Genomic DNA, 13,882 nt, shown 5'->3' with positions numbered 1-13,882 from the left:
GTGTCAATCACTGTTCAGGGTGATTTAAAAAGGATAAGTGAAAGCACCATAATGCTCTATGCTAGCCTGGATCAGGGTGTCTGCCAGAAAAAATACCCATAAAGATACCTTTTCTCACAGCGTGGACGTAAGGAGGGGCCGTGCCTCGGATTTTAAAGGACAGAGCATCCGGACAGTCCGGGATCTTCACAATCCTACAAAGAACAGACACACCGATTTAATAACCACACAGCACAGCGAGGTCTTAAAGCATGAAATTAAATCTTCCGCAAGGACAGTGAGTCACGAGAGAGTTGGCAAGGTCTTTTAAAGGCTAAATCAAAGGGCTAGCTGACACAACTCATCAACTGCATCATTCCGCTGTCCTGGTGAATGCGTAACATTTTACATTACATGATTGTCATTTAACAGCCACTCTTATACAGAGCAACTTACATATGTTATAGTTCCATCCACCTATACAGCTGGAAATTTACTGAGGCAATTGTAGGTTAAGTACCTTTCCCAAGGAAACAGCAGCAGTGCCCCAGGAGGGAATCAAACCAGTAACCTTTTGGTTACAATCCCTGCTCTTTACCACTATACTGCAGCCTGGTGTAGTATATGAGCGGAGGGGCCCTATGTGAGCATACTCACTCTTTAGCCTTGGTGGCCACCAGCAGGTGCAGGGAGCGTCGGAGGCAGAAGGCCTGGCTGATCACGGTCTCCACCTCAGACAGGGGCCTGAGGAACACCAGGTCCTCGTTGATGGTGTAGATTTTCCTACCCGCGTGGAGCCCAGCCATCTACAAACACCAACGGCAGACAGTCAGCTGTAATTTGATGCTGAGCTCTTGACATCGGACAGGTGGCTGTGAAACCATGGCATCTTTCATACAAGTTTTCTTCGCACATCCAATGGTCCATGAGAAATAATATGTACAGAACAGCTGAGACATTTACATTACTTTACAACAAGCTGCTTAGCAGAAGATCTTATCCAGAGTAACACAGGTTACAATTTTCACCTCATCCATTTACATAGCTGGATATTTGAGGGTTAAGCACCTTGCCCAAGGGTACAACAGCAGCACCACAGCAGGGAATCGAACCAGCAACCTGCTCCTGACCACTAAATTACTACCCACAAGACCCTTGTAGCTTTGGAAAAAAAAAAAAAAAACAAAAAAAAAACAGCAATCACATCTTCCCGATGGGGAACGTGTGAAAAAAAGTATACAGTAAGATATTTTAGAGTAAAAATAGACAATCTAAAATTGGAGTTATTCATCACAGTGACGGGGACAGGGTGACATGACTGATGGCAGGCTCAGGGATCAGTGCTATCTACTCCTATAAGCCTTCCCACTCCGCCATTCATCTCACTCACCTGGCTGCCGTTTGCCTGTGGGGGTCTGTCAGGTTCCACAGGGATCCTCACTCTCCCTCACTCTCTCCTTTCAGGATTGGAACCTCTGGCACCTCTGAGCACCCCCCCCCCCTTGCCCCGCCCCCCCAAACTATCCACTCCCACACCGTGACTGCCTGGTACTCAATAATCTCCTTTCATATTGCAGAATGGCACGCGGAAATGCAGGTATTCACTGCGCCGCTAAAACATGGACCGACTGCAACGTCTGCACTTCGCGCCTGCAGTTTGGTGCATGCTGCTCTGCCTGTACGGGTGTATTAAAACTGACTCACTTCATATACACGCTCTGACTGTTACACAGCTCAGCAGTATGTCACACTGTAAAATTAACCACAAAAGAGAAACTGTTTCACTGACCAATCATTACCAGAACACACAAGACTGATTTCATTAGAAGTCAGAACACCGTGAGAGAATTGCAGAACACCCACAGAGGTAATGCCACACAAATATGTTTGCTCATCTTTTTAATCAGATCAAATCATATCATACTGTTGACCCAAATCTTAAATTTGAAAAAATCTCGATCATTCGATGTCCTGAATGTGCAGCCCTTTAGTAAGGCAGAGACTGAGTGCACCTCACCCTACTGCACTGAAACTTTGGATTCTCCCCTCAGTAACTCTGCTTAAAGATGCGGGACAGTGACCCTACAATGACCTTCAACACGTGGAGATTTGTTAACTCATTCTCTGCGTCAAGGGCCTTGCACACGTATCTCTGGCTGAATTAACGCCTGGAGTTACCTTAGTTACCAAACAGACAGCCCTCAGGACGCCATCCTTTCCCTTCTGCGGGGGTATATTTAGTATTCCGCGCCCTGCCTCTTTAAGCCTCTTGGCTTTTTAATAAGCCCTTCAGTGCAGCAGAGGACTCAAAAGCCCAAACTTGTCTCGGCCTTTGTTGTGTTTATTAATGAGTGTGAATAAATGACCGAGAGGACACCTGCACAGAGAGCGCTTGATCTCCTCTGACACCCTCTCCCCCTTCTCTCCTTCCCTCCCTCCCACTCTCCCTCTCTCTCCCTCTCCCACTCTCCCTTGCTCTCTCTCTCCCTCTCTCTCTCTCTCCCTCTCCCGCTCTCCCTCTCTCTCTCGCTCCCTCTCTCCCTCTTTCTCTCTCTCCCTCTCCCCCTTCTCTCCTTCCCTCCCTCCCACTCTCCCTCTCTCTCCCTCTCCCACTCTCCCTTGCTCTCTCTCTCTCTCTCTCCCTCTCCCACTCTCCCTCTTGCTCCCTCTCTCTCTCTCACTCCCTCTCTCCCTCTTTCTCTCTCTCCCTCTCCCACTCTCCCACTCCCACTCTCCCTCTCCCACTCTCCCTCTCTCTCTCTCTCCCTCTCCCACTCTCCCTCTCTCTCTCTCGCTCCCTCTCTCCCTCTCTCTCTCTCTCTCCCTCTCTCTCTCTCTCTCAATTCAATTTCAATTTACTGGCAGGACAGACAATCGCTGTGCTTCCAAAGTAACAAGAAACAATACATTGATAACTGACAAACAGCATACATTGATAAACAATAATTTCTCTCTCTACCTCCCTCTCTCTCTCTCTCTCTCTCTCTCTCTCTCTGCCTCCTTCCCTCCCTCCCCACTCCTCTGTCTCTCTCTCCCACTCTTTCCCTCACCCTCTCTCTCTCACCACATCGGAACTGGAGCTGACAGGACCATTTCACTCCACAGCTTTCATGAGATTCTGAAGTAGCGTGTCTAATTATCTCCTACGTGTCTCGGACAGACGGAGGGAGACAAACAAAACCGGGAGAACGACAGCAGCCTGACAGGTGTAAGCTAATGAAGCGCCGTCATGCTAATTTCAGCTCGACTCTGCGTCAAGAGCGTCAGAGAGGGCATTAGCGTGAAACAGGTTCAACATGGCACTGACATGCGGCTGGTCTCTCAATCACTCAACCAATCCATCAATCAATCAATCTAATCTGTTTTTGTAAAAAGCACCTTCAAGCTCTGGGTCTTGATACTGACTGACAAAAATAAAACACGATTCAGGTTTTGTAGCATGGGGTTATAAACTGTATAGAATGGTTCCAAGATCAAATCCAGTTTACCTGTTGTTGTCTACTTTCAAGCCATTATAGACCTCCTTCCAGTTTACATGTTGGTTTCTACCTCCTCCTGTTTGGAGACTCTTTAATCAATCTCACAAACACAATCTGCAAGGGTGATGGGACACACTGCACAGCACCCATCATGATGCACTGCGGAATCAGGGCTCGGCTATGACGTATCATTCACATACTTTTTTTGGTAAAGTTTCACAGTTAGGATTTGAGTGGGAGTCCGGTAACGCGAGAAGCAGAGTTGGCTGTCATCCAGCAAGTTCCACGTTCCTGTCCCTGACATGGTCCTGCTCTTGTTGCTTTGAGCAGGGTGCTTACCCAAATCTGCTTTCATAAACATCCAGCCACATACCTGAACAATAAATAAAATGCAAGATATGTACGTCACCCTGGCTTATGGGGGTTCGTGATGTAAAAAAATAAAAAGCATGTAATGACAGAGCCAATGACAGAGCGTTGGATCACTTTTATCAGAATGATTCTGATCAGTTGTGAATGATTAGTCTGCATAAGAGGCTTAAGTGTGTCGAAAGATCAGGAACCTGATGAAAGCTAGCGAAGACTCACCTCTGCATGGGAGCCGCGGCGAACCGATTTCACTATGATGGCCTTGTTCTTCTCCTCAATCTCAAAGCCATAGTCCTCCTCCTGGGGGTGGATCTGATAGGGAAAAAAATCAACAAAGATTCTGTATATTAAGAAGATATGTCTCTCTATACATTTTCCATTAAAACGTTTGACTTTGCCATTGTTAGTATCCCCCCCTTGGAACATGGAGTAACCATGGAGTGTGAAATCGTCCTGAGGTTTGCTGATGTACTACTGTTGTGTCAATGAACTCTTTCAGTAAATATTCAGCCATACAGACCCATCATTTTCTATGTATAAGACAAAAGGGTGGAAGAGACCTGGCGGACAACATGAATGAAAAAAAAAACAAGCTAGTAGAATATATGTTAGTTGCAAGTTGAATATACTGAAAATATGTACTGGAAGCTACAATAGTTGCCTTGGAAAGGACATCAGGTAGTAAAATAAACAATGATGAGCACATACAGTACACTCTTCACCTGTGCACTGCTCAGATAAGATTGCTTTTCTCTCCACTGACTGACTGTTAGAGAATCAGCATGCACCTGTGCAACAGAACCATCAGGCTGAATTAACCATAACGACCTGTGAGAGGGGTAGGGGGCAATCAATTAACAGGCTGTCAGACCGCCTCAGTATCCCAGGCCCGAACAAAGCCCACTTCCTCCCCGGCTTAACACAGCGGCGTTTTAAAGCGCCCTTAATGCGCTCGTGTTTTCAGACACAATGTTGTTTATTGTTATGACCTTTCCTCCCATTCTCCAAACACCTGCAGCTAAATGTCACTCCCCCAGGGACTGGCAGTATAGGACATAGCGGCCGGGTTTGCTTCTAATGCACTGAGAGAAAAGACGCAAAAAGGTGGTTTGGTATATATGGGGCTTTTCATCATTACCTGTTTAACCCCTGCCTCATTTTGTTTTTTTTCCCCCTTGGTTGACTTAGCCAGTATGTCAATATTCTTTACAACTAGATAAAAAAAATACATCTAATATTAATATGAATAAAATAATACACATAATATATAGGAAGACATGGGCTTCACAACACAACAGCCTACTATATATGGGAGGCCAGTGTGTAGTGTGCATATACACAGAATCTTTCTTTCGTAGTGGGTAAGGAACTATATACAGGGCTACAACTCTGCAGGCTTAAATTCTGGGCCAGACAGGGCTCGGATTTATTTATACAGATTTATTTTTATATTGATTTACACAGAATGTACAGAATAAAGAGGTCCTTTCAGCCTGAAATGGAAAATGTAATGAGACAGTGACAGGTACTGCACAGACGATGATTAAAAAACTCCACATAACCTGAAGAGGCCTGATCTTTCAGCGGTCATTTTGAGCAGTGTCTCTGCGTCTGGTGAGGCTGCCGTGAGCTCACAGGCCTCTCGGTGTCAGCCAGCGCTCATATATAAACGCTCACCCCAAAGTGAGACAATTTAGTCTCCGGGACGAGCGCTTCATCCAGGCGGTCGTTAATCTCGTTAAACCTTTCCTTTTAACGTTTATGGCCTTACTGCAGGGTTACGCTAATTCCACCAGACACGCCGGGCGGGGGCAGATTGCCTTAATTAACAGATAAGCACCGCCAGCTCTCCAGCTCGCTAATGTAGAAAAAGGGAGGGCTAAAGCGCTCAGGAAGAACAATGCAGTTATGAACCCATACGGAGAAAAGGTCTCGCAGTAAATCCATAACATTAATTGGTCAGACAGAGCAGTGTGCTGGCAGGATAATGACAGGGGAAAGGCCGTTCTCTCTCTCCCCCCACAGAGGCCAAGATGGAGGCACTCAGAAGCAGGTACAAAATTTGTTCCTTCTGTCCTAAAATAAAGATCCTGTGTATTTCTATGCAGACGTATGTAAGTAATGTAATGTAAATGGAATGATAGTCAAAGGTGGGACAAATCTGACTTCATCAACTGCCACCCAAAATGGGGAAATTTCTTTCCATATATTCTATGAAAGAATATATGAAATACGTGTAATTTCATATATTAGTTTCCCTCAGGATCAGGAGCGCATTCATATTTCTATGCACATGTATGTGGATGTGGCAATAGTTAAAGGTGGGACGAATCTGACTTCATCAACTGCCATCCAAAAGGGGAAAATCATCATTAGACTGGGTAAAAGGAAATCACACGTAAAATTACCCGAATTAAATTGAATCTCAAAAGGAAGAGGATTTACTGAAAGAAGCTGATGGTAAAAAGCACAAATGTGGAGGTTTGCTTGACTACCTGCATTTCAGTCAGTCACATACAGCCTGCCTTTTCTTCACTGGACACTAGCTGAGATGCTGAGATGAGTTTTCTAGTTCGACATTACTGACGCCTTTGAGTCTCTGATTTGGAATAGTCACTAGGCTCAGTTCTGGAACCCCCCCCTGCACCAAGTCCTCCCCCCAACCCAATCCCATTGATTTAATAAATCACTGAAATCCGATCCGCTCATGAGGCCTTCTAAGATGATCAAGGCTTAATCTTCTTTCATAGCTCATGTGTGGGTTAGCGACACAGAAAATAATGTGTAAACGTTGTATTAAAATTAGCATGTTGCATATGAACAGATATAAAAAGCTTTAATAAGATGATCTTTGTGGTAAGATGCCAAACACCAAACTATAAGATTATACAAGGCAAATGCAAGGAATTCAATATGCCAAACTATACTGCATGTATTTTCAAAAACTACAAATTATTATCCCATTCGCTTATGCAAACGTAGTAACTCTATACAAACACATATGCAAAAATACACTCACACATGTGTCCTGTAATACATATGCTGAAAAGTACACTATACATTATATTGCATTTAATATATCACTGTATACTGCACATAAAATGTGCAATATACAGTGATATATTGAAGAGATTTCAGATTGTAGAATACAGTCAAAACAAAGTTAATATTTAGGATACCAACTTTTTTTTTTTTTTTTTTTTAAGTCTTTTCATAGGATAGACACAGCATTTGACATGAAGGTTTTGAATAAATGTGGCCTTTCAGTTTTAGCTGGGTGTGTTTATCTCGTCATTTGGCTCTCAGCTGAGACTCATTCTGATTGATGGAGAAGCTGCCAGGAGGACAAATGAACAGAATGATATTTTCCATTATGCCATATCCGGGCTAGTCCAAGCAAGGCTAAACACCAGTCTACACGCTCACATGAATATCAACTTAATTTTATCCACCACACCGGACCTGCACCATTTTTACCTGTCGGCAGGGAATCATAAAAGCCAAGAGAAATAATGCCACTGTCTGTGTGGGAGGTTGACATTGGACTGAGACAGAGATTCTATCCAAACACCAGGTTAAAAAACCTTTCATCAGAACTGCAGTTACAGTGTACTTATTTCAGTGCATATTATTAGCTGAACTGCAAGGCGAAGATTTGTATGTTACAAAGCAAAATCCTTCATTTACCACCTTAAAAAACAAATGCCATTTTTGCCCACGCTTTCCCCTCCTTTGAATGGAATGTTGAGTTAAAAATATAGTGTTCCCTTTAGGACATAGTGTTTCTTTTTTGTATAACAGGTGGGGTCAAGTCAGACAACCCTGCGACAAACCTATAGCAATTCCCAAATGCAATCCCACCCGAACAACGAACCAACCTCCTAATCTGAAATACAGGAAAATACACAAATAAGCTCCTCACTTGAGCCTAATGTCAGCGATAATTTAAGCTTGGTTTCATAAAAGATTGTCTTTAGAGTTATGATTTGGGGTAAACTCTTTGTTTCATCATCACAGCACTACAGACGTAGCCAATTATGAGCTTCACTGAGGTTTGGTGGTCCAGGGCCAGTTTTGTGCAGCGGTATTTTTATTTTTAATAATTGGAAATTTAATGCTGCTAAGCCTCTACCAAACTACTTCTCTTATGAAAAGTATTCACTCATAAGTAACTCACAGGAAAAATACTTCCAGGGGGTTTCCAAAGGGTTTTTATCTGATGTAAAACATATGATGAAAAATGTTTCCTACTTAACCCCCACGATTGTAGCTTAATGAGGCCTCTCTAGTGTCAGATCAGTCCCTTACACGGACAACCCAGAATCCACCTCTTTTTATGTATGTTCTCTTCTTCATGGGTAACTTCTACAAATCAAAACAAAAGAGGCTGTTGTGTTATGTAACATGCTTTAGCTGTTGTAGTATAGATTTGCTCCCTGCATGTGGTGTCCTGCCTGACCCCCCAACACACACACACACACACACACACACACACACACACACACACACACCCACACACACGCGCACACACACAGAGGGAATTGTGATCTGAGTGCTTAGCATCTGAAACTGAGCTCGGAGCCAGCATAGCTGCAGGCATAGGCCCACTGGAAGGCCAGCAGTGGAAGAAAAAGCCCACTGAGATGTCTTTCAGAACCAGCCAAACCGGCCAACAATTATTCCCTTACACAAATGGTACAAAGATATGTTTTTTTTAAATGATTTTTTATGTCAGGAATAATCAAAATCATGGACTCTTTTTTCCTACTTAACAACTTCGACACTATTCCAGCAAGAACACAAAGGCTGTATTAGTGAGTTACATCATGCACTGCACCACACGCCACACAGGGGTTGAATGAGAAGGAGCAGCAGCCCAGAGTCCACTGTGAGTAACGTGTGTCCTGCTGATTTCAGCCGAGGGCAGTGTGTCTCATCGCTTTTCTCCGCCACGGCACAAGCGCTGTTTAACGGCCCTGCGACGGCCTTACCAGCAGGGACTTGGCCACGATGTTCTCGATTAGTTTGAAGTCGTTGCGCAGCTGTTTGCTCTTGGAGCTGGTGCCCTCCATTTCTTCGTCGGCGTAGAAGCGGAAGAACTGCGACTCGTCTTTGAACTCGCTTTTCTCCAGCACTGGAAGAAAGACGGAGGGAGGAGGAAGATGAAGACAGAGATCGCCACAAGGGCACGCTTGGCCAAGGTGTCGTCAATTCATTGACAATCAATTCATCCGCTTTTCATTTTTCATTAGACTGAAATTACGCTGCATAAACAAATGCAAGTTTATCATCTATTTAAAAAGGATGTGCTTTCCTCCATCTTTTCTCAGACGGTTACTGAATTTCTGCTGCCAGCTGTCCAGCTGCGAGAAAGTTCATTATTTACTTTTAACTATAAACACTGTGTAAAAAACTATACAAACAGTGTCCGTTGCCCGGTGTCAAATGTCCACTGACTCATGTGCAGTTTGGAAACAGTATGATGTACAGAGTAACTGTTATTCTCAAAGTAAGAAACACAACCGAATGACCATGAGCATTGTCTGTATTTAGACCTAAAACCGCATTATAACCTACTATGTGTTTTCTCATTTGGAAACGGACACTGCTCCTTTCTCCAAGTTTAGCATAGTCTCCAACCCAGATTTGTCAGAGGTCACAACTCTTAACATCTGTAAGAGACACAAACCTATTGTGTATTCCAATATGCTCTTGCTTTTTTGCACCTGAGGTTTGTGTGAAAGGCATAATAGTTATCTGTTTAACAGTTATATAATAACGATCTGTTGTGCCAAGAGCTGGACATTTCACGAAGAACACAAGCAAGGATGGACCAGTCTCGTACCGTGCTCAGAATGAGAGCAGAGGGATTCAGCTGCTGCACTGAGCAAGGTGATTGCACAGTGGAACAAAGGCCATTACAAACGGACACAGGCTGCCCGGTCAGCAGCTCATTCACACAGCGGTGACACGTGAACAAGAGATTTGGGAGGCAGAGGCGTTACGTCACATTACATTATTGGCATTTAGCAGATGCTCTTCTCCAGATCCACTTATACAGGTTACAGTTTTTACTTGTTATCCATTTATGCAGCTGGATATTTACTGAGGCAATTTCGGGTTAAGTACCTTTCCCAAGGGTACAGCAGCAGTGCCCCCAGTGAAAATCAAACAAGTAACCGTTCAGTTATGAGCTAGGAGTGCAAGCTGCTGCTGCACCATTGGGCAGGGTATTTAACCGTGAATTGCCTCAGTAAATATCCAGCTGTATAAATGGATAGCATGGAAAAACTGTAACCTATGTAAGTGGCTCTGGGTAAGCGCGTCTGCTAAATGACAGTCGGGTAATGTAACGTGTCTCAACTGCACCTATACTGCTTTTGCAGCCTTCTCTCAGGAACATAATATTCTGCTTGGTCCACAGCTATCAGCTGAGTAAAGCTGAGCTCACGTAAAACAGGAGGCTGTGGAGAGAGCAGACGTGTGCCGATGATGCGACAGGAGCTACTGCAAGACGAATAAACGCAGACACGCCTTTTTACAAAAGCAACTGTCATTATTCAAATTAAAATCAAACATATGCAGGCAGAAGGGGTGCTCTGATACTGAGCTACCGCGTGACCCTGACAGATCAGCTGGACACTGTTTACAAAGTACTGTGCAGCAGAAACCGGTGACCGTGCACCGTGAGATCGTAAACGCCAGCCGTGATAAACGCTGTTGAAACACAAAACAGCCGAGACAGGGAACACTGCAAAGCCATCTGTGCGTTAGAGGGCGTCGGCCCAAACTCCCACGAGACAGAGCCCTGGGTTCAAACGGGGGTGCGGGGTGGTTCCTCTCACTGACCGTGGTGCATGAAGCCGTTGTTGCAAAGCCCCACCCCCAGGGCCACCGCATCCTCTCGGGTGGAGCAGTCCCCCTGTGGAAGACCGAAACAGCAACCGTCACTGTCACACCAAGCCATGGTGTCCAACACCCATACAATAACTGTGAGAATAACTACGGCGGGAAAGCCTCCAGCTCTGCGGCCAGGGAGGTGAAGAGGCACCTCTGACAACAAAAAGCCACTGGATTTACAGTTTTGATCAAAAAAATCTAAATGAATGGGCTTAACTTAATGAGCATTTATAAATGAGGTCTGTATGAACCACTGACTTTGGCTCAGATTAACTCTGACCACATTGCACTTTGCTTTTAATTTGGAGTAACACATTTAGGTATGTGCATTTTCTATCCCCTTCACATCGTACTTTGTGCTTATCAAATGCTGATCTCAGAATTTTGTTTAAGACATAATTATGCCTATTTAAATATGTTGCTCAAAGTTATGGACAATGCACATTGCAGTTAGAAGGAATAGGAGCCTGAGTGCTTAGTATTTCAAACTAGACATCTTCCCAGGGATTAATTTTCAAATACTTCAAATCGAACTTTAGTTCAAATTAGACAACGAGTGGAGCATATAAAGCATACAACAGCTGCTGTGGTTAAGGGGAACAAAATAAATGCAAGCGATAGCAGGTATCTGACAGACGCAGAGACTGCAGACAGCCCTCTCTCGTCAGTCACAACAGGTGACTTCACAAGGCTTAATCCATTAATAAAACGTCATAGCACACCACCCTGTTCTTATCTCTTTCCCTTTGTTCTCTGAACAAATGGAACGTTTCAACAGAAGCTTAGTCTTTATTGAGTCACATTTATGTCGTACATCTTACTGGAAATTGTTTAAACGATGACTTGCCAGCTTGTCAACTTTCTCTCCTCTGGGAAAATCTGTGCAGGACGCAGTGTTAACACACCATCATACAGTGACCTAATGCTATCACCTGCATAGTGCCAGCAGAGATTTTGCAGTTTGTCGTGAAAGAACATCCCACAAGAATCTTGTGTACATACACATACGTGTATTATATATAATTATTTCTTTCCACTGGTTTCTTGATAATGTTACAAAACCACATTTCAGTTACGACGGATTTAACAACCCAGCCCATGAATAAACCAGCTTTATGGTAAAAAAAATTACTGTGGAAAAACTGGAAAAAACAGTACAGATCCAGGACAAAAATCAAACGAATGCACAGAAATGCGGTCACCAAAATGAACACAAATCCATGGGAATACGGCTTCACAGAAGTAACTCCACTGCAGCAGCTGTTGGAACAGATCAATTAACCTTCTGCTAAAATGGGGAAACCATGTGTGTAAATGTTCATGGGAGAGTACTGAACAACAGAGTGAGAGAGAGAGAGAGAGAGAGAGAGGGACAGAGGGGAGAGAGAAAGAGAGAGAAAGAGAGAGAGAGAGAGAGAGAGAGAGAGAGAGAGAGAGAGAGGGAGGGACAGAGGGGAGAGAGAAAGAGAGAGAAAGAGAGAGAGAGAGAACAAGAACGGGGGGGGAACGGGAAAAAGTAGTTAAATTAAAAGAGCCCTGAGGAGACATTTCGCGTGCTTATGAGTTATGAGGACTAAGCCCACGGGAGGGACTCGTGGCCCCGCTGACTGCTTCTGCCCTGACTCTGCTTCTGTGCACCTCTCTCTCGGCTCGCACACGATTGCATCATACCGAGGTGAGAGGAAAGGACGTTCCAGCTGCTTTCTAACGCCCTGGAAAGGGACCAAACATCGGAGAGGGAGGTACAGGACGCTCCTGCCAAACAAACATGCCTCCATAAAGAGTAGGCCAGCTGGGAGCAGAGTGTTCGCGCTAACACACCCTGTCTGTGCTTGTTCACACTCCACCAATACAGCAAACAGTAATGTGAAAAAAAAGAGAAATAAACCCTGACATTTAAAGGTTTCAGTGTTCTTCTGCCATTTTTGGAGAGGAAAACACGGCTCTGAAATCCTTAAATCACTATCCTTAGCCTCAGGGCGTGTGTGTGTTTGAGGGGGTGTAATCCCATAAATACGTATTCTTAAAAAGTATTTTGCAACACAATGTAATATAATTTTACCAAGATTAATTTTTATTTTCACAGGTCCGTTGACTCGTGAAAAATCTGGATAAGTTTGGGTGGGATATAATTAAGGAGTGAAGATTCAACTAACATGTTGGGGGGGCGTGGGGGATAGAGTTCTGCCATAAATAAATCCAGAGAGAAACAGTGTTGACAGGGATGCAAACAGCATGACTAAATATTAAGAAAACCTCAGCCCAGGTTCACAGAAGAGGTGAACAGCTCCTTAGGACTGTTCCAGGATGTTACCCAGATGTCAAACCGATTGTTGTGCTACGCCAGTTGCATTTTGTCGGCTCTGTGATTGTGAGTGTTGTGCACATGATATGAAGGGGAATCTGTGTGTGTGTGTGTGTGTGTGTGTGTGTGTGTGTGTGTGTGTGTGTGTGTGCTTTGCTGATCCGAGTTCTCTTTCATATGGGGCAAAATGCAAATGATCAATACTTTTACTGTACCTGAGATATAAGCCAATCGACCAGTTTGTTTGCTGGAACCACAGACTTGAATGTTTTCAAATGGTAGTCTCTATCCCTGTATTCAAGAGGAGAATTATTAAATAAAACACATACAGTTATAACTAAAAGGTGATTAATTAAGCCAGCGTTTCTCAAACCTCTCCTGGAGGACCCCTTGTCCTGCATGTTTTAGATCTCTCCCTGCTCCAACTCAGCTGATTTAAATGATCAGTTTGTTATTAAGCAGCTTCAGGAGTTCATAATGAGTTGATCATTTAAATCAGCTGTGTTGGAGCAGGGAGAGATCTAAAACATGCAGGACAAGGGGTCCTCCAGGAGAGGCTTGAAAAACGCTGAATTAAGCTATACACACAATTCTTGCGTTACAAAGCAGTACAAAATTAACTGATTATAAGTTGGAGATGCAATAAATCCCAAAAACTTTCTTTCAGCACATTATGCAACCCCCTAAACAGGTGATCAAATATTTACCTGTGGTCTTACTCTAAGAATCTTAGAGACAGAGCAATAATTAACAAATAAAATCATTTTATGATTTTAAATCAACCCAAACAGAGGCAGTATGTTTGCATATCGCTTACATAAGGCCATTGTTGTAAGAAGAGAGCCTGTAT

General features: G+C 43.8%; 1 protein-coding gene across 1 annotated transcript in view; it reads right to left on the bottom strand.

Moving 5' to 3' along the window:
• The window catches only part of LOC118779684 (phosphatidylinositol 3,4,5-trisphosphate-dependent Rac exchanger 1 protein-like), a 93,050-nt gene that overhangs the window by 23,753 nt on the left and 55,415 nt on the right, over positions 1–13,882 (bottom strand). Inside the window, exons 14-19 of the mRNA XM_036531873.1 lie at positions 13,248–13,323; positions 10,677–10,749; positions 8,819–8,961; positions 4,047–4,139; positions 637–785; positions 109–194 (exon numbers count right to left, since the gene is read on the bottom strand). Coding sequence (XP_036387766.1) covers positions 109–194; positions 637–785; positions 4,047–4,139; positions 8,819–8,961; positions 10,677–10,749; positions 13,248–13,323 — 620 coding nt within the window. The remainder of the gene's footprint in view (positions 1–108; positions 195–636; positions 786–4,046; positions 4,140–8,818; positions 8,962–10,676; positions 10,750–13,247; positions 13,324–13,882) is intronic.

The sequence above is a fragment of the Megalops cyprinoides genome, chromosome 6 (genome assembly GCF_013368585.1).
Source record: "Megalops cyprinoides isolate fMegCyp1 chromosome 6, fMegCyp1.pri, whole genome shotgun sequence".
NCBI lineage: Eukaryota > Metazoa > Chordata > Actinopteri > Elopiformes > Megalopidae > Megalops > Megalops cyprinoides.
This window is presented reverse-complemented; position numbering and strand designations above follow the sequence as displayed.